The 22,541-nt window shown below is 37.0% G+C and overlaps 5 protein-coding genes across 30 annotated transcripts in view; 4 read left to right on the top strand and 1 right to left on the bottom strand.

Annotated features, from left to right (window-relative positions):
* LOC108616654 (uncharacterized) overlaps positions 1-148 on the top strand; it is a 63,599-nt gene extending 63,451 nt beyond the window's left edge. For all 8 annotated transcript variants that reach the window (XM_089469841.1, XM_089469845.1, XM_089469843.1 and 5 more), the window contains one exon: positions 7-148. The gene's annotated coding sequence lies outside the window, so the exon portion shown is untranslated. The remainder of the gene's footprint in view (positions 1-6) is intronic.
* Positions 1-4,348, top strand: part of LOC108616649 (uncharacterized) — a 106,773-nt gene extending 102,425 nt beyond the window's left edge. For all 18 annotated transcript variants that reach the window (XM_089469867.1, XM_089469865.1, XM_089469858.1 and 15 more), the window contains one exon: positions 7-4,348. In XM_089469867.1, coding sequence (XP_089325993.1) covers positions 7-176 — 170 coding nt within the window. In that variant the 3' untranslated portion in view covers positions 177-4,348. The remainder of the gene's footprint in view (positions 1-6) is intronic.
* A 943-nt stretch (positions 4,349-5,291) lies between these two features.
* Positions 5,292-20,431, bottom strand: Drep2 (DNA fragmentation factor-related protein 2). Of its 2 annotated transcripts, none has more exons than XM_018012025.2 (3): positions 19,097-20,431; positions 13,978-14,248; positions 5,292-13,907 (listed from the first exon to the last, which is right to left on the bottom strand). In XM_018012025.2, exons 1-3 carry the CDS (start codon positions 19,106-19,108, stop codon positions 12,730-12,732), a joined length of 1,461 nt encoding a protein of 486 aa, XP_017867514.1. In that variant the 5' UTR covers positions 19,109-20,431; the 3' UTR covers positions 5,292-12,729. The 2 variants fall into 2 exon arrangements, with proteins under 2 accessions (XP_017867514.1, XP_089325996.1); XM_089469870.1 differs by lacking the exon at positions 19,097-20,431 and adding an exon at positions 16,026-16,554.
* Myd88 (myeloid differentiation primary response protein MyD88) lies at positions 5,808-7,818 on the top strand. The gene is made up of 5 exons (XM_018012024.2): positions 5,808-6,273; positions 6,341-6,606; positions 6,678-6,846; positions 6,901-7,090; positions 7,165-7,818. The coding sequence occupies exons 1-5, from the start codon at positions 5,808-5,810 to the stop codon at positions 7,553-7,555; spliced, it is 1,482 nt and encodes a 493-aa protein (XP_017867513.1). The 3' UTR covers positions 7,556-7,818.
* Positions 20,432-20,610: 179 nt separating the features above from the next.
* Positions 20,611-22,050, top strand: LOC108617525 (ATPase ASNA1 homolog). The gene is made up of 3 exons (XM_018013340.2): positions 20,611-20,924; positions 21,001-21,559; positions 21,623-22,050. Exons 1-3 carry the CDS (start codon positions 20,812-20,814, stop codon positions 21,947-21,949), a joined length of 999 nt encoding a protein of 332 aa, XP_017868829.1. The 5' UTR covers positions 20,611-20,811; the 3' UTR covers positions 21,950-22,050.
* The last annotated feature ends 491 nt before the right edge of the window (positions 22,051-22,541 follow it).

Raw genomic sequence — 22,541 nt, 5'->3', positions numbered from 1 at the left:
GTGCAGTTCGCCAGGAGAACGAGCGCAGCATGCGGGAGAATCTGGAACGCACGCTCATGATGAAGAATATGACGGAGTTGAATCTGCAGCGACAGCAACAGTTGCTGATGCAGGCGCAGCAGCAGCAGCAACACCAGCAGCAGCAGCAGCATCACAAGCCGCTGCAGCTTCCATAACAAACGCTTTTCGGCATTTCCTTAGGCAAGGGCAGTTGATGTGCATCAGTCATTGCTGTTGCTACTTACCAACACTGGCGTTGCTCAACACTGAAACTCCCCACTCTCGACTCAACAAGTTATGCGCACAATACAAAAAATAATGAAAATAAATCTCTTTGTTAACTACAATTAGAGGAGACGAAGCGAAGCTACAGTGGATAAAAACAACTATTTAGCTCTTAAAAACACACAACAAAAACCCAAAACAGAAAATAATAATAAAAACTAAAAACAATACGTGTATTTAGCAGATTGTTAGTCAAAGAAAACATAAAATTAATGAAAAGTGATCCAGTTAAAAAGTAAATAAATAAATAAAAAATGTTATTTATAAATACAAAAAGTTGGTTCGATTGCATTGTAAATGTATTTATTGTCATGTATGCTAAAAAAAAAAAAAAAACAAAAAAAAATTCACACATACACACAACTGTAATTTTTACGTGTCACGATCTGTTATCAACGTCGAGACGTCGCACCAAATGCCAAAGCGCTTCAACTAGAAACAAGTTTTCAATAGAGCAAATCTGGAATAAAAAAAAAAGTTTTTTTTTTATATTTTAATATTAATTTAGTAATTTAAAAAAATGCAAGAAATGTAGGTTGGAGTTAAGTTGAGAGCTAAGCAAATGCTATGAATTCAGTTAGGATTACGTTTTATTTTTATATATGTTTACTACAATATGCGAGCGTAGTCTGAAAGGTTTTTAAGCTCCAGTATATGAAGAATAAAGTTCGAGAACTGATGAAATAGCTGCATAAGTAAAAGTTATGTTACGCTGTTATAAGAAGTTATTAATTTAGTATTATGTATGAGGGCAGACTAAAAGATAAAGTTAATTCACTTTGCTTTAACCATATAAACATTTATATTTAAAAAATTTTATTTATTAAGTGGTTAATTCATAAACAATTTTTTTTATTAAATATAAAATAAAATAATAAAAAATAAAATAATATTTAATTTTTTTATATTTTAAATATAAATATATTTTTAGTACTATTTTAATATTATAAAATACAATCAAAAATTTTTTTTATTAGGTAATATTTTTCATTTAATTTTTTTTTTTTCTGTTTATTAATAATTAAATTTTTGGTTTTTTCGTTTTATTTTATTAGTTGCAAAAATTTAAATAGCCAATAGGCATAATTTAAAGGCAAAAGTCTTCTACAACACACATAATTTGCTGTTGTTTTCCTCTCTGTGCAAAGAGCATGCATATGTATGTATCTGTCTATATATAAACTAATGGTAAACAAAAGGTTTCGCTAGTTTAGTTAGTTTGTTCATTGGTTTCACTTCCAACCTAATTTACTTTATTAACTAACTTCAGCCAACAGCATAAACTCTACTTTCTGCCCTCCACAAAGAAACTTTTGCGTAGCGCTTTTGGCATAGATGGGAGAATCAAAAACAAAAACAAAAAGAAAAACAGAAACAGAAAAAATCAGAGAAGAAAATAAAAGTAAGGTAAAATAAAAATAGTTGCTCAATAGTTATGTATATCTGAAGCAAAGTTGTTAACTGAAAGTATTTATAAGTAAACAAAAAATAAATACAAAATAAAAACCAAGCGTTAAAAGCAGCAACAAACAAGTTTTTGTAAGTCTTAAGTGAAAAATGAAGAGAAAACTAACTAGGAAAAAATTGAAAACAATTTTCAAAATATTAATAAAAAACTGAAAGCGTAATAAGTATTAAACAAAAAGGAGAGCAACAAATTAAACTAGTTTTAAATACAATTTAATTTGTGTGTGCCAAAGGAAAGAGAAAGAGAGAAGAGGCAGAAGAGAAGGCGCCTAAATAATTGTTGTATAGTCTAATAAATTAGTTACTACAAAAAACAAAGAAAAACAAAATTAAAAACAAAAAGTTACTTAAGTGCAAAACGAGCTTGTTGTCAAATTAATTTTAAATTTAGCTTAAAAAATAATAAGTTACAAATAAAAGAAAATAAAACTGTTTAATGCAAATGCAAAAGAAAAGTATGTGTGTATGTGCGAGCGATAAGTATATGTATATATGTATATACATTTATATTATACAAATATATGTGTATATATACATCTACATTTATATGGATATACATATATAGTTTGTTTTTACAGCCAGCTGTTGGCTATGTAAATTCTCTACAAACAGCCTCAATCGAGCGTATTAAATTTGTTTTTTCTTTCTTTGTGTATTTAAATAGGAATGTATGTGTCCCTGTGTGTGTGTGTATGTGCGTGTGTACTTAGCCATGCTGTTGCCAATTTCCATAAAATTTTGCTTTAAGCATATATACTATATATAGTATAAATTGATATATACACATATATGTATGTATATATATGCACATTCTATCGGTTTCAGCCGCAAAAAAGCTAGCAAAAAACTAAAAGCAGAATTTCAGGCGCAGTCTAAGAAAATATAATTTGTTGCTCCAAACTTTCTGCCTCTTTTATTAAAAATAATAAAAAAGAATTGAAACAAGGGAAAGCAAATTGTTGAAGAAATAAAAGAAAAAACAGCTCGAATTTTTGTGTAAGATTGTGCCTAATCGAAAGTGAGAAATATAAAAAAATAATAAAAAAAACTAAAAAAGAAAATTAAATTAATTAATAATAAATACAATTACATTAAATTGTGTATAACTGGCGAGGGGAGCAGCTGCTAGAGCTGCTGCTAAATTATGAATTCAACTAAAAATCGATGTCAATAATGTTAACTGCTAGCGACTATTTAAAGCAAAACAAACAAAAGTTCATATATAGAAACAATTAAAACATAATAGTAAATAAATGGAAAGCTTTAAATTTCAAAACAAATTCTGAATATCGGATAACTAAATTAGCAAAACAAAGTTTTTTTTTAGTTAAATGCGAAGCGAAATGAGAGTAGAAGAGCCAACTGTTTAATAAATAAACATGTCAACCGGCACAAAGACAGACACAGACACATCTATACACACACACCTATACACACACACACACACACACACACAAAGAAAGCCCTTGCATCTGTCATATGCTCTAATTTGCATTCGTAAGTCAATTTAACTGACGACAGAACAAGAACTAAAACCTACAAATTCTAAAGCAACTAATAAATATGCACACACACAAATACACCCACACATACACTTACACACACACACAAACCACATCTTTGTAAACAATAGAACAAAAAGCTTCAAGGCTTAACTACAAATATGAATAAGACGAGAAAACGTTTTTGGAAAATGAAATGGAATTTCGCAACAACAAAAAAGTACTTTGTAATTGCATTTAACATAAGTAAATTGAAAATAATATATAAATCTATGTAAGAGCAAACAATTAATTACAATTTTTGCTAAACATAAACATAAAAGCAAATCTACAAAAAATAAAAACAAAAATAATTTAGCTAAGTGTGTAAAAATCTAAGCTGAATTATTATACAAAACGAAAACAAAAAAACTTGCATTAAATAAAAAGGATACTATTTAATAAGCATTAATACAAATAACTCTAAACTAAAAAAAAATTGAGGCTACAAAATTTGTTAAAAGGAGAAAACAACTAAAGTAAATTAAAAGTATAAAACGAAGTCTATTTAAGCAATTATTTACAAAGTACACTGAGAGAAAATGTAAATAGCGTAACAAACAAAATTTTAAGTGTAATTTAAACGAAACCCAAAAAACTAAAGAGGAAAAATTAAAAACAATAATGAAAATGCGTAGGTGTAAATGGGAAAGTTTGCCACAAAATTAGTTGAATACATGCGCAGCCTATATGTATGTATATCTGATAAATAACAACAACAAATTTAATAACTAAATGTGTGCAAGAATTCAAACTTAACTGTTAATTGTTGCTCAAAATCAAAAACAAACAAAACCAAAATACCAAATCAAACATTTGAACGCATTCAGCGTTTTATTCATCAAACAATGTTGAATTCTGAACTAACAAAGCAGTAAAAATAATATTAAATTTAAATAATAAACAAACAGCTAAATTGTGTCACCTGTTTAGTATATCAGTATTTGTAACTGAAACAAAAACAAAACAAACCAAAAAACTCTTGAAAATGCGACGAATCAACTTGAACAAACATGAAAAACAATGGAAAAATAAACGGAATTTTTAAATGGAAATACGATTTGTTTTCTCTTTACTGGGATATATGGGTATATATCAGCATATTATTAATTTGCTTAGATTAGAGGTCGAATTCGAGCCACACTTCAGGCGGATCAGCTTTAAATTTCAAATTCAAATTGGGCGCCATATTTCGGTGCTGCCACATCAGTTAATGTTTAACAGAGAACCAGGAACTTAACAGATTTGCTCCACATGGAATCAGTTCAAAATGCATTAACAGTTTGCGCGCGTATTCAAAATCGATATTTGAAAATCTGTTTTTATTAGCAAATAAATATGAAAAACTAGAGATGAGCAAATATACTAATAACATGAATTGCACTCGTACTTTAACAGAGTTATCAGTGCGAAGCGGCAACGAGCGCTGTTAATAACAGCTTGTCTGGATGGCCATTATCACAACACTGCAGATTGACAAGATAGCGTAAAATGTTTGTTTAACATAGGAGAGAACCAGATGAGCAACGGTCACGGCCTTTTTTAGTTCACACAGGTTTAATGTATCGTTCGTTCGATCGAACTTATTCGGAGCTATTCGGAACGAGTCGAGACAACGCTAACAAATAGCCTGTTGCGCAGAAAATGGGGAAACGCAACACAAATTAATTAGCAATTAACGTGCAGTAAATAAACTGCAATACGCGAGCTAAACAAAAGCATTCGGAAAACGTATAGGAAAAGTTCAAACTAAATAAACAAACACGATTCGAGTAACGACAACGCGCAGTCACTAGCCGCAGCAAAACGAAACAGAAAAACAGAAGCAAAACAGCAGTAAAATAAGTAGCAAGTCGCGCACGGCTCAACATAAAAAAATATATATAAATATATAAAATAGAAATATCAATATAAAATAGAGTTTATTTTTATGTTTTTACCTAACTGTCGCGTGATCGTATATGTGCGTTCGACTGTGTGTGTGCGTGTGAGTTAGTGTAAAAATATTTAAAAACAAAATCTTCTGCGCAGGCAGACAGAAGCACAGGGCTGGACGCAAGGGGCGAAACAATCAAAAAACCAGCGACAGCAGCAGCAGCAGCAACAGACAGATAAACAACAACAGCTACAATAATAATAACAACAACAGCAGCTGTAGCTGTAGCTGTGCTCGGTGACGCGGCGCGAGGTGCTCGTCGAGGTCAGTTCAGCACATTTCGCGCACGGCCGTTTTGTGCGTTCGATCGCACCCCCCCTGTCGTCCCTCACTCCGCTCCTGGACCGTCCGGCGGCCACCCGCTATTCTAGCAACAACAATAAAGCATCAGCAAACACCGAAAACAGTTAACAGACTCACGCGCAACTCGTTTTAGTTTTATTGTTTAACTGATAACCCGAACGGGCTGATAAATATCAAAGCGACAAAAACGAGAACGACAACAACAACAGCAACAGCAACAACAAAAGGCTGTGACAAATTATTGCAATTGTCCAAGCGCCAAAAGCTAAGTGCGAATGCGAATGCGCCCTCAATTTGTATGCGGCACACACACGCACACACATAACCGTCCACTCAGTTATTGCCGAACACCCGCTGACGTCAGTCGGGTGGATCGTTATCGTTATCCGAGTATGGTGATGCCGGGGCCAGAGGGGCCCAGCGCGGGCGCCATTGCCACAGCCGGGTTCAATCGCACGCCCCTGACGGAGCTGAGCTCCGAGACGCGCCGCCAGCTGGCATGCATGCTCAATCGCAAGAAGGTGCTGCGCTCCGAGGAGGGCTACGAACGGGACTGGCGTGGCATTGCCTCGCTGTCGGGCCAGCGTGGCTATGTGGACGAGTTTGCCAACATGCCCATGGACCTGGTGCTCAACAGCTGGATCAAGCATAATCCGCAAACGGCTGAGGTGGGGCATCTCGAGGAATACCTGGGCATCATCGATCGCTGGGATGTGCGCGATGATATACAGGAGAATCTAAGTGAGCAGAGAGGAAGAGTGTGTGAGAAAGAGAGATAGTAAATCTATTTCCCTTTCCATATTTGCAGTCAAGGACACAAATCGTTATAATACAAAGCAACAGCAGCTAGAACAGCTGGAGCAGTTGACGCCCACGCCCTCTGTTCAGTGTGTGGAGCGTAACAACAATAGTCTGGCACGCGATGTCAACTTGCTGAGCATCGATGATGAGAAATGCCTACAAAACGGACAGCCGCTGCCCCGCTACAATGCCTGTGTGCTGTACGCCGAGGCGGACATCGAGCATGCAACAGACATTATGAACAACCTAGAGTCTCCGCCCTACAATCTCAAGGCAAGCCAATCTATATATACATATATAGACATCATATACTAGACTATATCTAATCTATTATTGTATTGTAGCTCTTCTTGAGGCATCGGGATCTGCTGCTGGGCGTGCCCTTCGAGCATGTCGAGCTGTCGCAGTTCATGGCCACGCGCTGCAACCATCTGATCGTTGTGCTCACCGAGGAATTTCTCAAGAGTCGCGAGAACACGTATCTGGTGAACTTTACGCAAAAGCTGCAAATCGGTAAGCACCTCTTAGATAATCAGTTAACTCAAGTGCTAAGTGAATACATTCTAGAGAACAACACACGCAAGATAATACCCATATTGTACAAACACAACATGACTATACCCCAGACGCTGGCTATTTATACGCACGTTAACTATACGGAGACGTCGAGCTTGTTCAACTTCTGGGATAAGCTGGCGCGTTCGCTGCAAGATGTGGATGCGGCGTCCATATACAGTGCCAATCAGCAGCTACTTACGTAAGCACAGCTCGAACTTAATAATATCTCAATCTGACGCTAATGAAATAAATCTCGTCTTAATCTGAATACAGACCGCCGGTAACGGAAGCTCTGCCTCAGCCGGAAACGCCGCGCATCTTAATCAACGATGCGGACGTAACAGATCTATCCGACTGGAATTTAAACGATACAAAGCTCAAATCCATGTCGGGCAATACAACGGCGCCGTTGCCCGAACTGAAGATCAAACGCAAAGATAAAATTTTGCAAAAACTAACGCTGAACTTCGGCAGCCCCGGCAAGCCGCTGCGGCATGCGCAGTCGGTTAGTGCCATCCATATGCAGGAACAGGAGAGCACACTGAACGCTAGCAACTCCAATCTGTCAACCTATTCGGAGAACAAGAAGCGCTCCAACAAATGGAGCAGCAAGCTGCTGAAGAAGTTTACGCGCAGCAGCACAAAGCTGCAAACGCCTTGCTGATAGCGGGAGAGAGAGAGAGAGGCAAAGGCGGGGATGCTGTGCAACATGTGAATTTCCTTAAGTTGCGCCCAGTTTGTGGGCCATCATCAATCAATCAATCAGTCAAACAAACACAAACCATCCTTCATTTGATAGTGATTATATACTTAGCCCTTAAAGCCTATAACCTAAAACCTAATCAAGCCAATTAACTTAATGTATTTAGACGCACTTGTTAAACTATGTAAGTCAAACAACGAATAAAGACAATATATATACATATACACACACACACAAGCAGACACACCACAACTCCTAAACACAGATGTAAATTTATAAAAAAGAAAAGCTAAAGCATATGTATACCAAAACAGTAAACAATAACAAAAGTAAATGTATTGGCAAATTGTAAGGTTAATCGAGGCACGCACACACACTCGCACACAATTAGCTATTAGTCACGCGTCTGATAAGTGACTTACTTAATTCAATTAACGAACAGAATGTATACATATAGATAGATAGAGAGAGAGAGAGGGAAAGAGAGATATACCCTATATAATGTAGCCCTAACAAATATCAATTGGACGTCTGTCAGACAAGAAACCGAAACAGACTAAGCAAATGCTGAATAACATTAGATATCTATATATGTGTGTGTGTGTGTAATTGTTGAATAATGTTTATATGCACCATATAACAGCTGAATGTGTATGTGTGTGTGTGTGTCTCCGTCTGTGAACGATAAAGCTTTCGTCACATTTTTGTTTAAGTAATTGTCGCAAAGTGCAGCTCGAGCAACGTTTTATGCCACACACAGTTAAAATATTTATATATATATGTATATGTACATATGTATATATTTGGTGAAGTCACGCGGTTCTAATATAACTGTCAAGTGTTGTACGATCATATGCATACATATGAATATATATATGTAATTCAAAAGTCGCGTGCTTTGTACTTAAAAGTATCTTGAATGAGCTCGAAATGTGCCAATAAAATTCAAATATAAACATATGTACGGTATAATATACACACATATATTAATACTATATATAGCTGTATAGTTAAAAGTCAAGTTTTTATGTTTTTTTCCTGTTAAAACAAAGTTTGTTGTTTCTCTGTGTGCAATAATTAAGTTTATAAATTGTTGTTTTCTCAAATGTGAATACCCTGAGCTCGTTTCCGTTCTTGCTCAAGAATAAATTTGACTCAAATTTGTTTAAATTTTTTTTGTTTTTTTATTTTTCATTTTATTGTTTAAATCGCTTCATAAATAACCTTTTTTTTTTTTTGTTTTTTTTTTTTTTTCATGTTCTTGTAATCGAATTTTGTTATTGTTTTTTTTTTTTTTTGTTTTTTATTTTATTTTTTGTGAATGTTTATTTTTAGTCCAATTTGTTATGAATGTTTATGTTGTTTTGTTTTGTTTTTAGTATTTGTTATTTAGAGTTTTGCATGTTTTTTCCTTTTAAATGTTTTATGCATGCAGTACGTGTGTGTGTGTGTGTTTTATAATTATAATAACTTTTTTACTCCTTTTTCCTTAATTTGTGTTTATGTTTGCTTTACATTTACGTTTTGAACAAATGTCTTTTTGTTGTTTGTTTGTTCTGCATATTAAACTTTGTTTTTGTTTTTTAATTGAATTGTTTTTTCTTGTTATTTTTTACTTTACTCTGCTTCTTCATTTTGTGTATATGTATATTTTATTTTATTTGTGTTCTTTTTTTTTTTTCGTTTATTAATTTATTTTTATTCGCATTTTTAACAAAATTAATAAAAACAATTTCCATTTTTTTTTTGTCACTTACTTTTTGTTTAGTGTTTTTTTTTTTTTGTTTTTATTTTTATTTTATTTTATTTTTTGTTTTTTGTATATATGTTAATTGATCAATTTATTCGTAATTTGTAATATTAAAACAATGTAACGTATAATCTTTTATTTTTTTGGTTTCTTTTTTTTTTTTTTTGTTTTTTTTTTTTTGTGCCTTGGCCACGTTTTTCCACAACTCTTTTTCGATTTTCCCTTCTGTTTTAGTGTTTATATATATATTTCTTCGCTTTTCCTTTTTTGGGGGTTTCCTCTTATATGATTTGTTATCTTATAAATCTAACTGATTGCATTTATACAGAGTGTGTTACGTGTTAAAGTTAAGTCGGATTTACGTTTCTTTTCTTCACTTATGGATTGGCTAAAAGATAAGTCGAGGATTGTGTGAGTGTGAGTGTGTGTGTTAAACTACAACAAAACTTTCAGATATATCTATCTTAAGATATAGTATCTTCTATAAAAAGGAAATCGTTCAAATGAGAAATTTCGGTTTTAAGCGCAATTCTTTATAGTTAAGTGCTAACAATGTATTTGGTTTTCTTCTTGTTTATGATTATGGAAGTCAGTTTATATGAAGAAGTCGGTATTTTCAGTATTTTTTGTGGTATGGAAAGTTCTTTGAAGTTGGTTTTTTCATTTAATGCGAGAGTTTTTCTTATTATAAATGTAATGCAAATGTTATTTTTGTTTTTTGAGTATGTATAGTTATTTTATTTTTATTTTTATTTGTTTATATGTATATTTATACTTCTTCTTCTTCTGCTAGCGCTCATCTGTTTAATCATCATCTTATATCATATATCATTCTTTGCACGTTTTTCATCTTCTTCTTTTTCTTGTTGACTTACTAATAAATTAAAACAACGCTAATGAATTCGTTTCTTTCTTGTTTTCTTTACTAATTGTGAATGGTTTTATATTTGTTTTTGTTTTTTGTTTTGTTTGTTTTATTTCTCTGCTAACTTTCTGTGTTGTTGTATTTATTATCAATTTTTTGTAATCAATTATCAATTCGATTTGAAGCACACACCCTTCTGTTCTGTTCTTTTCTGTTCTGGTCGTGTGTTTATCTATATAGAGCAGAGAGCGACTATATGTGTGCCAAATGTAGTGCCGTAGTCAGGGCATAATTCATCACAATCAGACGACGAGCGTTACGCGATAGCTGATTAGCTATGACAGCTTAACGGAATTACTCTAGCTATAGCACGGGGCTATAGTTGATTGAAAATGTTTTTATTTATTTTATTTTTAATGTGTTTGGTTTAGCACAGATATTATGAACGCTTATCGGGGCACCTAATATATATGTACACTCATACATATATACTAAGCTCTCCAGCTGTACGCGCTTTCATAATTTCTGCTTTGAAAACTCTAACAAAACTTCAGGAACAATGTGAATGATGATTCAAATGAATTGAGGGGCTAGTTCTCATTATTGTTTAACAATTGTTTTCGATTCTTCTTCTTAATGTTGTTGTTGTTGGCAGTGTTTCATTTGTATGTAATATGTTATGCTTCATTTAGACATACCTTCGTAAACTCTAATCACACGCTGATATTTAAAAGAGCAACATAAAAGGTAGGTGTAGGTATGTGTATGTATGTGTGTGAGTGTGAATGTGTGTGTTCATTGCTATATAAAATGATTTACAATTTTTTTTTTTTTTTGTGGGTGATTTCTTAACTTGTTTCATCTCTTTCTTATTTAGTTGCTACAATGTTTAGTATAACTACAGTTAATTACGTCATCATCATTTAGCCTGATGATCATTTCATGCATTTTCGTTACATTTTCAGTTGCAATTTTCATATTCATTTTCCACTTTTCATATATAGACCTAAGTGTGTTTAATGCCAAATGTTTTCTATTTTTTTTTTTGTGTTTTTCTTTTGGCTGGTTGTGCGCGATTTTCATTTAACGTTTTACAACACTACAAATAACGGCAGTTTTGAAATGCTGATTCGAGAGGGAAAGTTTAATCTTATTTATCATTTATCTCATTCACTTTCTTCACTTATAATAGCCTAATAGATGAATAGAAACAACATATATGGAAGCCATGGAAAGCAACTGCAATTAAATATCGGGTTCGTTTCTATAGGAATATACCAATGTGCTCTATAAGGAATACAACTGAGGAACTACACAAAGTATACACAGACACATATACATATACATATATACATATACGTATATAGAGTGGTATATATAGTGATATATATACATACATTGGCATATAGTTTGACACGCTAAGAGCTGATTGTAGTTGGCCTTTGTTAGAGATTTATATAGATATACCTATGTATATGTATATATATAGTTAAGACAGAAAACTCTCTAGAACGACACAGATAAGATATGTTGCGGATAAAAGAGAATATTTATAAACAGAATGTTATAATAATATAGACTAAAATGATTTATAAAATTCTACGTTTTCCTTTTATTGCATCATGAAAGTTTTTAACATAAATTGCAAAGATAATCTTTGTCTATAAATAAACTTGATAGATGTTAATTTAAACAAATAAATAATTAACTTGTGCTATATTTTTTAACTAAAAGTTTAAAACTTGAACTGAGATAAAAAGTTATCTTTTTAGCCGTTCGTCTATAGAGCTTTCACTGTACCCACAAGCCATTGTTTCATTGTTTAGCAATTGGTAAAAATTAGTTTGTATTTTAGGGGACATTTCTTGTTCTTTTTACAACTAAATAAGGCATGCGCTAGGCTGTTGGCACACAAATCAATCGATAACAACAATAATTATAATAATCATAATGGCAATGTTCATGTCAATGATAATGATACAAAATAAATAACAGAAATACCTTTTCAGTATATATAGATATATATATATATATACATATACATATATGTGCTTTATATCGCTTATCGCTTATCGCATACAACTTTTTTGGGAGTTGTTTCCCGGCCAAAATGACAAATTCGCTAAATGCTACGAAAAAACATTTTCGTTCCTATTGGCTGCTGGAATTTGTGATCCTTAATCTCATTTTTGTTTCATATATATCCTTTATGTTAATGTTGTTTGTGTGTTGCTTGGATTTGTTATTCTCTTTGTTGCTTACTTCACTATTGTACAATGTGCTGTTGCCTTTTTCTTTTACTCTTAACTTTCTCGTTTTCATAATTCATATTAAGTTTTTTTTTATATGAGTGTGAAAGTGTGTGGGTTCTGGGTTGCGGGGGGCGTGGCGCGTGTCCTGTCTAAAATGCGCTTATTATTGATACCATTCATTTTTTCATGTTGCCATTTGCAATTTAATGTTAATTTATGTAAGTTTTTTGGTTTTCGTTTTGGTTTTGGTTTTGTTCTTTTGTTGCTTTTAAATTCTATCCTCTTCGTCCTCCTCCTCGACCTCCTCGCCGTTCTCCTCGAGCTCCTCCTTGTAGCCAGGGTGCTCGGATATGGCATAGTAGTTGCCATTGTAGATGACGCCCAGTTCGCGCAGCGCATCGCCGCGTATTGTCGCCTTTATCGTCCAGTTGTAGCAATCATCTGATTCCGACTCACGATCCAAACGCTCCACATCGAGTATCTTGGAGTTGAGGCGCTCCAGTATGATGCCGATGTCCTTGATGCTAAGATGTCGCTTCTGGTCAACAGACAGCTGATCGATCAACAGCAGGAATTTCTCTGTCGTCGTCTTATCATCCTCCATCACCGTGTTCTCCGTCTCACTCTCCGAACTGTCGCGTTCGGGTGCAATATCCAGGAATCGTACATGACCCTTGGCCCCCGACGAGCGCCGCTGCATGCTGCCGCTACCGCCTAGCATAGGATCCATAACCGATGACGACATCGCCAGCGTCGCCTGATGCCCCGCCTGCAGCTGCGGCTGCGGACTGCTGCTGCCATCCTGTATGGGCGACGTGGCCACGCTCTTGTGCACGGCTATCTTTCGTCCCTCCTCGTGCAGTGCACAGCAGTGGAAATCACATTCCGTGGTGCTCGGGCTGCCCGCCCGGCTAGGCGTATGGGCATGATGTGCACACTCTGGCGTATGCACATGGACAGCACCGACGGCGCTATCGAAGGAGCCGCCCTGCTTGGATAGCCGACGACTGCTGCCGCTGCCAGGTATCACAACGCCTGGCGGCAGGACAACGCCGCCCGGATGGTAAATGCTAGCCGGTCCCTCGTCGCTGATCACCGTTATTTGTGGGCTGGCATAGCGTTGCTGTGAGGATTGCGACGACACGGACTTGTTGTCCAGCGAACTTTGCGCAGAGAGGCCCTTCTTCGAGGGCGAGTATTTGTCGGACGACAGCAACCCGTTGCTGCTGCCCAGGCCGGCGCCCATGCACATGCCTCCACCACCTCCTCCTCCACCACCTCCTCCACCACCTCCACCACCACCTCCTCCACCACCCTGGCGCTGATCCCAGTGCAGTACGACCGTGACACGCCCTTTATTATCCATAATCTTCCAAGATGGCGTCTCATCGTGCAGTTCCAGTGCATGAATCGTCTCACAGACGATTTTCGGTATAGCTGATATAGCTAAAAGTTTATGGAATGTGGAGAAAATTGTTAATACTTTCTATACATAATGTAGAGAATGTTCACTTACCAGCCTTTATAACATCCACGCCTGTTGGATACCATCGTTCGCCCTGCCTCAACAGCAAGAGTACCGTATTGTTGGCCAGGGTGCGAAAGTATTCGCCATCCTCAATTTGGGTTCCATCACACTCCAGAACAACGCGCACGGGTTCTGAGGCAGGAACCCCCAATTTATCTTTCCCACGCACCAATAGCTCCTCGAATGTACCAACTACGACGCCTTTGCGCACATTTCGCCAACTATCCCAAATCTTTAGTGGTCGCTTGCTGCGAGACTCCTGCAAAATACAGTGGATGGAAGGTTAGAAATCAGTGTTGGTAAATGCAATATGATTACAATTTATGGAGCTCAAGTAAAGCAGTTTTGGAATGTTGGGGTTTATGAGTTAGTGTTGGTGAATGGAAATTAGCTAAGAGAGACCTACTATTAATTCTAGCTGCAATTCATATATGTAGAACGCTATTTGTATATGAAAATATAAACAATTATATATTTATCATATTAGGCTCGACGGAAATTATTCTGTGTGTAAACAGCTCAACCACCTGGGTAAATGATTCATATGTCTCTAACCAAAATTAAGTATATGAAATAGTTAGCTTTTTCTTTGAAAAAGATTCATTGATAAGCAATGCGTGACCTAGGCCAACAATACGCATAAAGGACAGGCAAAGTCAATAAATCTTCATTTGCCGAAGCGCTATCTCAACTTAAGTTGTCAAAACTAAACAAACCAAAATGACACAAATTAATCAAATTCAATCACATCGCGGAATTGTGATAAATTAGCGAAAGATGCATAACGAAAATATGGGCTTGCCTTAATGAACGCCATAAAACATAAATATATATACATATATTTTAATCAAGAAAAGTAGACCAAAGGCTACTAGTCGCACCTCAATTTTCAATATGGGCAAATTTTACTGTCATAAAATACATCGTTTAGATAACATTTGAAATATTATATATTGATATGTATATGTATGTATGGGGATATTCACACACACACACACACACACACACACACGTATGTTTGTTGTTTTTTGGGCGTGGGTGTGACACCTGTGTGTGTATGTGTGTGGGTGCGTGTGTGACAAGTGGGTGTGGCAGGCCCGAGCAGCGTCATAAGTTACGCTACTAATTGAGGTTTGCAGTCGCTAAAAAAAGGGCGCAAATGTCAAGGCCGCTGCCAGCTACAGTTCAAACAGTAGCAGCAGCAGCTGCTGCAGCTGATCTGCACAGCATTAGGCCACACACACATACACACACATATGTACATGTATACATACATACACATATATATGCCCATATTTATATATCAGCAAAGGTAAATGTAACAATTCACAATTAACATCAACAAATGAAATTTTGAGTTATTTCCATTGAGCATTAACAGCGAGCACAGCTGTTGTGCATTAACAGTGCACTGTTAGCTATAACAGAGCTTTCACTGAAAGCAAAATCAAATAAGAACAATAACAACAACAACGAGGAGAAGAAGCAGCAGCAGAAGGCATGTTTAATATATTGCAAGGACATGAGTGTGGCGCTCCAGTGACCCAGTAACGAGTGCAGCACACGAGCTGAACAACAAGAAAAAAATGAAGAGACACAGAAATACACACATACACACACACATAGTCGATTCAACACATACACACACATACATTTAAAAGCTATAGCATGTAGCCAGCAGAGTAAAAAAAAAAAAAACTATGAAAAATTACTTGAAATACTTTTTGACGTTTGCTTATTGGACATTTGCGCGAAAAGTTTGCTTTTGTCAAATTGGAGTTGGCAGTCAAGTTGGAATTGCAATTGCAATTGAAATTGCAGTTCGTAGGGAAACTGTAATCAGAGAGAGCGGGAGAGAGAAATAGAGTTGTATGTGTGCTGCATTGGGATAGGTCAAGTCTGCTGCCATATGGCCATCAGCTGCTGTTGCTGCTGCTGTTGCTGCCACTATTGCAGAGGGGGCGCTTTGGGGGTGGGTTCTGTTGCTGATTGATGGATATGCTTTAAACGGTAATTAGTTATTATCTTTGGTTTACCCCTGCTGATGCTGATGCTGCAGCATTTGTCGCCGCCGTCGGTCCCGTTGTAATGGCTGCACCAGCATTCTGATTGGCAGCCGCCGCCGCGGCTGCTGCTGCTGCCACTTGCCTGATGCTCAAACAGTTGCACAAAGGCTTTGTCACGCCCAGTGTGCACAGAGCATTGGACCACATGGTGGCGTTACAAATGCTCGCTTCACCTTTGCCAGCCACTTTAATGCTAATTCTGATTACTCCTCTGTCCAATTGGATACAATCCGATTAAGTGACAACAATAACATTAACACAAATTAACATTTCTCTCTTCAGTTTTGGCTTTGGTTATGTTAAATATATAGCTTTGGTTTTCCCTTTTCCTTGCTTTTTCTTGTTGTCTTAAAAATTGTTATATAAAATGCACACACACATTATTATTTTGTTTGTGTTTGATAGAAAATTATGTTTATAAAACTTTATAAATGCTTATAAGCTTATTTCTAAGTTGAACGCGTTTTATTGTAGTTGTTCTTTAAATGCCATTTAGGGAAAAATTCGTCGCGTAAGGCTACAAAATTTTTTTTTTTTTAACAAATTTCTGCGCACTTACAAAAAACAAAAACCAATATAAAAATTGTTATTCAGTTTGTAATAGAAAATACACTAAATTATGAATTATTGTTATATTCAATAAGAAATCGAGTTTTAGCTTTAGTTTTCGAGTTTTCTTTCTCTCCTTCTTTTCTTTTATGGGCCACAGCAGCAGCAGCTGGGCAGAGCTGTCGAAGAGTTGAGTTGACCTTCGCACTTTCACTTTACTACACTTGCGTGAGCCTGAAACCGCCGACTTTTCATTTGGTGGGGGTCGTAGAAAGGGAGAGGCCAAAGGGGCTGAGGCTGAGCCTGAGGCTGGGGCCAGGTGCGCTGAGCCTTCGATTGGATTGCAGTTTTGTGGCACACTTTTAGTTTTTCATTCTTTCGATTTAACACAAACTTTTTGTTTCGTTTCTTATTGGAATTCTTATTTGAATATTAAAAAATTTCGTTTTATTCTTGCTGCTGCTGCGGCTGGTGGTGGTGCTACTGTTGCAGTTGTCACACCCAGTTAAAAATTTAATATTTCAACAATGTGCCAGCGGAATCGCGTAGCCTGTGTAAAGCGCTCGTTAACGAAAGTAGCATCATTGCTGGCTGTGGCTGGCTGCCTGGCACACACTGCTGAACCTGCCTGACTGCATGCATGCATGCCTGCTTGTTGGCTGACTCCTTACCTCTGTTATTAACAGTAGTTGTTACTGTTAAGCTTCTACTGCTGCTGCAGCATGCAGGGAGAGAACGCGTAGGTTGTGCGCATAAATGAAGAATGAGAGCGCAAAGCTCGTGAGCGCATATAAATATATATGTATATACATGTGTGTACGCTCTGTTAATGCGTATTTTGTAGTAATTGTAATGTTAAAGCGGAAGCTGCTCAACTGCACTGTGCATTGCGTTGCATTGCACGCTTGCTCTCTCTCTCTCTCTTTCTCTGTTTCCTACACACACTCTCCTTTGGTAGTAACATCTGTGCTTTGGCCTACATTCGCAATGTGATATAATCAGGGCGCGCTAAAGCTAACACAGCTAACAGCCAACAAAACGGGCGCGCACACACGAACGCTCCACAAGTATTCAGGATTCAGAGGCTCATAGCTAAACATACATAAATGCCAGAAGCTCTGTCAATTAGGCACAAACACGCATACCCACATACAAACAGACGCACACACAAAGGTGCACAGTCAGATAGCGAGGGAGAGCGACCGGGTGAGCATGCTGAAAACTTGCACAAGGATTTGCAATTGGCTCGCTTTCATTTTCATTTGGTTCGCTCCGCTTTGCAGCAGTTGATTAAAGCAAAGCGGCGCAGTGGGTAAACATTTATTTTGAATCAATCCTTTGACTTAATCTGTTTTATTTGTCAAACTTTAGCAAACAGTTCAAAATTAGAACGTTTTCCTAGTTTGCGCTAAAAAGTATGCTATAAAGGTATAAGAAAAATAACAACTAAACCCATATGTCTAAAAAAAATCATGTAAATTACTGTTTTTTTAATGCAATATAAAGTTTTATTATACAAATAAAAAAGTAAAACACCAATGTTGCTGCTGTTCCGAGAGCAATGGCATTGCAATTCTTTATGCAGTAGCAGCTCTCTCTCTCTCCCTCACACACTCTCTTTTATACTTCCAGCACAGCATTGCCAGCTCTAAGAAAAGCTCACATTTACATTTTACCCCTAAATGTTAACAGCTGCGTGTTTTTAAATGAATGGAGCAAAGGAGGCACTATTTACTAAATGCAATTTATTAATTAATTGGCAAATTTATACATAAATATAGAAATAAATACAGAAACGTCTTAAATGAACAACTCGACGGCTACCCATGCTGATCATATTTATATTATAAAGCGCTGTAATTAACATATAGGTCATGCCCACAACGCTGCAAAATACTGTGAATTTGGCCACTAAAAATGCAACATCACTAAACACATAGATCAAATTGAGCATAAGTATCAACAATAACAATATATGTAACGTAAACGTAAAAACTATGTACATTAACAAAAGCTACATGTGCTCATCTAGTAGGGTGTATTACAGTTATTTGGGTCAAAGCTATTCACTCAGCCGCAAAGCAAAGCAAAACGAAACGAGATGAAGAAACTGCATAAAGCATGCATACACACACATACAAACAGGCGTACATTGATATACACGCACACACACATAAAATGCTTAACGGGGGCTTAGCCCCAAAGCTAACGCAGCTCAGCGACTAAGTTGAAAACAAATGAGCGGAGAGTAGACAGGCCGGAATTGGGAAACAACTGTAAATCGACACGATTGGTTCGTAGTGGAGAGAAATGTTACTGTTACAGTCCAGTGTTATGTTAGAAGTAAGGGAAACAACAGTGTGTATGTATGTATGTATGTACGCGTGTATAATATTTTAATTCAAAAGCAATGCATAACTATGTATGTGGACCGGCATCTACCCACATTTGGCATTTCGCATTTCGCTTAGCCCGCAAGAAATCTCACTTACCTCTCTGGCCATTACGACATGTCTCAAAAGCAGGGCCCGCTCAGAGGGTCTGCCATTTGCGTTGGGCTCAACAGCAGCAGCAACAACACGTCCTCTGCTGCGCCGTTGTCGACGTGGTCGTGGTCGTGGTCGTTGGCGTTGTCGTCGCCGTCGCCGTCGCGTCTGTCGTCCTTTGGCGGCAGCGGCAGCGGCAGTAGCAGCGGCTAACAGGAACAGCAGCAACAACACCAGCAACTGTGCACGGCTTACACTTCTTTTCGCGCATACGAGTCTCTGTGTTTGTATGTATGTCTGCGTGTGCGTGAGTGTTTGTCTGTATGTATGTTCGCTGGGGAGAACGGCGGCAGTGGGCGGTTAGTTGGTTGACTGTGTATGTGTGTGTGGAGTGTGCTTCAAAAATTCTCTACTACACGTTTATTTTCAATCTTCCCGCAACGCGCCGATGCTGTGTGCTGCTGCTGCTGCTTCTTCCTTTTGACGTTCCTTTTTGGCACCGTGCTTTCTCTCTCTCTCTCTCTCGCTCTCACTCTAGCTCTCTATGCCTTTTTTGTGGTGTGTGTGTGTATGTAGGTGTGAGAGTACATACGTACATATGTTGGTTGGCTGGTTGGTTGATTCTGCGTGTGTATTGATATTTGCCTTGTACAAATTGATTATTTATTTAAACAATTCTTTATTTAATTATCGCTTGAAATGCTGCCACTCATTACATGTATTTTATTTGATTTCATTTGCTGCCTACGTACACCTCTATAAACACCCACTATAATATATACACACACACACTATCTCAATATATGTGTGCACGTAGGTGCGGCTGCGATGTCGGCGGAGATTTGCTGTTGGCAGTGTTTGTGTACGTGTGTGTGTACCGTTATCATTTTTATTCACATTAAACACACATTTTTGAATCCGATTTGCAATTAATTTCGTTTTCTGTTTGCTTAATATTTATTGTGCGGCAATCGGATCAAAAACAAAATTGGGCATATGAGCCAAAATCTTAAAGGCGCACACGCACACATATGTACATACAGGAGGACACGCTTAATCTCTTGCTTTGCTTCTATTTTCTAGTATTGGTAGAACCCACGCCTTTCGGTTCGCCACTTTTCACTTCTTTTACAAGAGCTGAATATTCGCGGTTTCTGTGATAGTTTTCAAATGGATGCGAGTAATAATATTTGTTGCTCAAACACTAAACTAATATAGTTTAATTACAAAACAAACAAATTTTAACAGTCAAAAGCACAGAGCAAACACGCAAATCAATGCTCCACAGAGGTCCAGTGCTAAAAACGGTAAATCGCGTCGTTGTTGAGCACTGAGTAATGCAACTTAAGAACACTCAAAATTTATCGAGCAACTTTCACTTTACTTAACAGAAATACTGAACAATTAACATAAATACCAAATGACTGGAAGTGCACCTTGTTTGAAATTGATTTGTAAAACTATCAGCGATATCATTATACATATATATATACAGTTACAAAAAAATGTGATGCAAGAATTAGGGGCTTTCATTGAAATATTTTTCAAACAATAATCAAATAATAAAACCAATTTCAGTCATTGATAGCTGCTATCGCAAAATTTTCGATAACATGCTATAAAGTCGATATATTAGGTTTATTTATTCATCCCTGGACAGCAGCCAAAAACTTGCTTAAATTTTTACGCAAAATTACGTGTCTCGTTTGACAATTAGCAATATGGTTGACAATCTACCACCCCTGGAGCCCAGTCTACAAAACTTGGTTGAGCAAGAATCTCTGAAATGGATATTTGTAGGCGGTAAAGGCGGCGTGGGGAAAACTACTTGCAGGTGAGTAACAGAGACATTTACTAATGGCAACAACAACAATTTTAATGCTCTGCAAATCTAATTAAACCATTCGCAGCTCCAGCTTGGCCGTGCAATTGTCAAAAGTACGCGAATCTGTGTTAATTATCTCCACAGATCCGGCTCACAACATATCCGATGCATTCGATCAAAAGTTTACCAAGGTGCCGACCAAGGTAAATGGATTTGACAATCTGTTTGCCATGGAAATCGATCCAAATGCTGGATTGGGCGAATTGCCCGACGAGTATTTCGAAGGTGAGAACGAGGCGTTGCGAGTCAGCAAGGGTGTAATGCAGGAGATGATCAACGCGCTTCCCGGCATTGATGAGGCAATGAGCTATGCTGAGGTCATGAAGCTGGTGAAGGGCATGAATTTCTCTGTGGTCGTCTTTGATACGGCGCCTACGGGTCACACACTGCGACTCATCGCATTCCCACAAGTCGTGGAGAAAGGCTTGGGCAAACTGCTGCGCCTTAAGATGAAGCTGGCACCACTACTCTCACAATTCGTCTCCATGCTGGGCATGGCCGATGTGAATGCGGACACGCTGTCACAAAAATTGGACGACATGTTACGTGTCATAACGCAAGTCAACGAACAATTCAAGAATCCGGTAAGGATTAGGTTAACTAACCTCATAAGAATATATCTAAAGCTTTTAACTTTCTGTGCTTAGGATCAAACGACTTTTGTTTGCGTTTGCATTGCCGAATTCTTTTCTCTCTACGAAACGGAGCGTCTGGTGCAGGAGCTAACCAAATGCGGCATCGATGTGCACAATATAATTGTGAATCAATTGTTATTTTTGGACAAATCACATAATAGTTGTAGCATGTGCGCATCACGTTTCAAGATCCAGGAAAAATACCTTGACCAGATTGCAGATTTATATGAGGACTTCCATGTTACTAAGCTGCCGTTGCTAGAGAAAGAGGTTCGCGGACCGGAAAGCATTAAATCGTTTTCAGAGAACCTTATGATACCCTACAAGCCGAAGGAGTAGCCAATGCTGCTTCTTGCTGTTCTAGTTGTAAGCATTTTGATGAACTTATTGTATAAATGTGGTTGCGAGATATAAAATAAACCCAATTATGCTCTGGTTTATTGTAAGTTTTGAAGAGGGCGCCGGTATACTATAAATGTATCGATAAATTGATTAAAAAACAAAACCTCAACGGGGTAACATTGTAATCCATGTGAGTACTTAAAAATCAATGATCAATTTAAGTACTTAAATCCAATGCTGTCGTCATTTCTATAATAAACTGCTCTGCAATTTAAAGTATCTCTATTGATCATTAATTAAACTACACTGTGGTTGTAAACTATTTGAAAATTGCGCTTAATTATTATATACATTCCAGTAGTGTAACACTGTATTAGCTATCGATAAGCATTTATTTGAATCGTGTTATCGCTGTCTTTAGTCATCACTAAGTTTTATTTTGCGTCGTTTTTGGTGCACACAGCGCTTTCGTATTTTTGTTTTCCTCGTGTTGTTTTTTAATTGTCCTTGATAAATGTAACGCTGCCACTTATTTCCACACATTCAGTACGTTGGCTTATTAATTTAGAGCACTAGCCTACTACTCCTG

The sequence above is a fragment of the Drosophila arizonae genome, chromosome 5 (assembly GCF_054131065.1).
Source record: "Drosophila arizonae isolate 15081-1271.41 chromosome 5, UAZ_ARI_1.0, whole genome shotgun sequence".
In the NCBI taxonomy this organism is placed as follows: Eukaryota; Metazoa; Arthropoda; class Insecta; order Diptera; family Drosophilidae; genus Drosophila; species Drosophila arizonae.
Note: the sequence above shows the minus strand (reverse complement) of the source record. Positions and strands in the feature narration are given on the sequence as shown.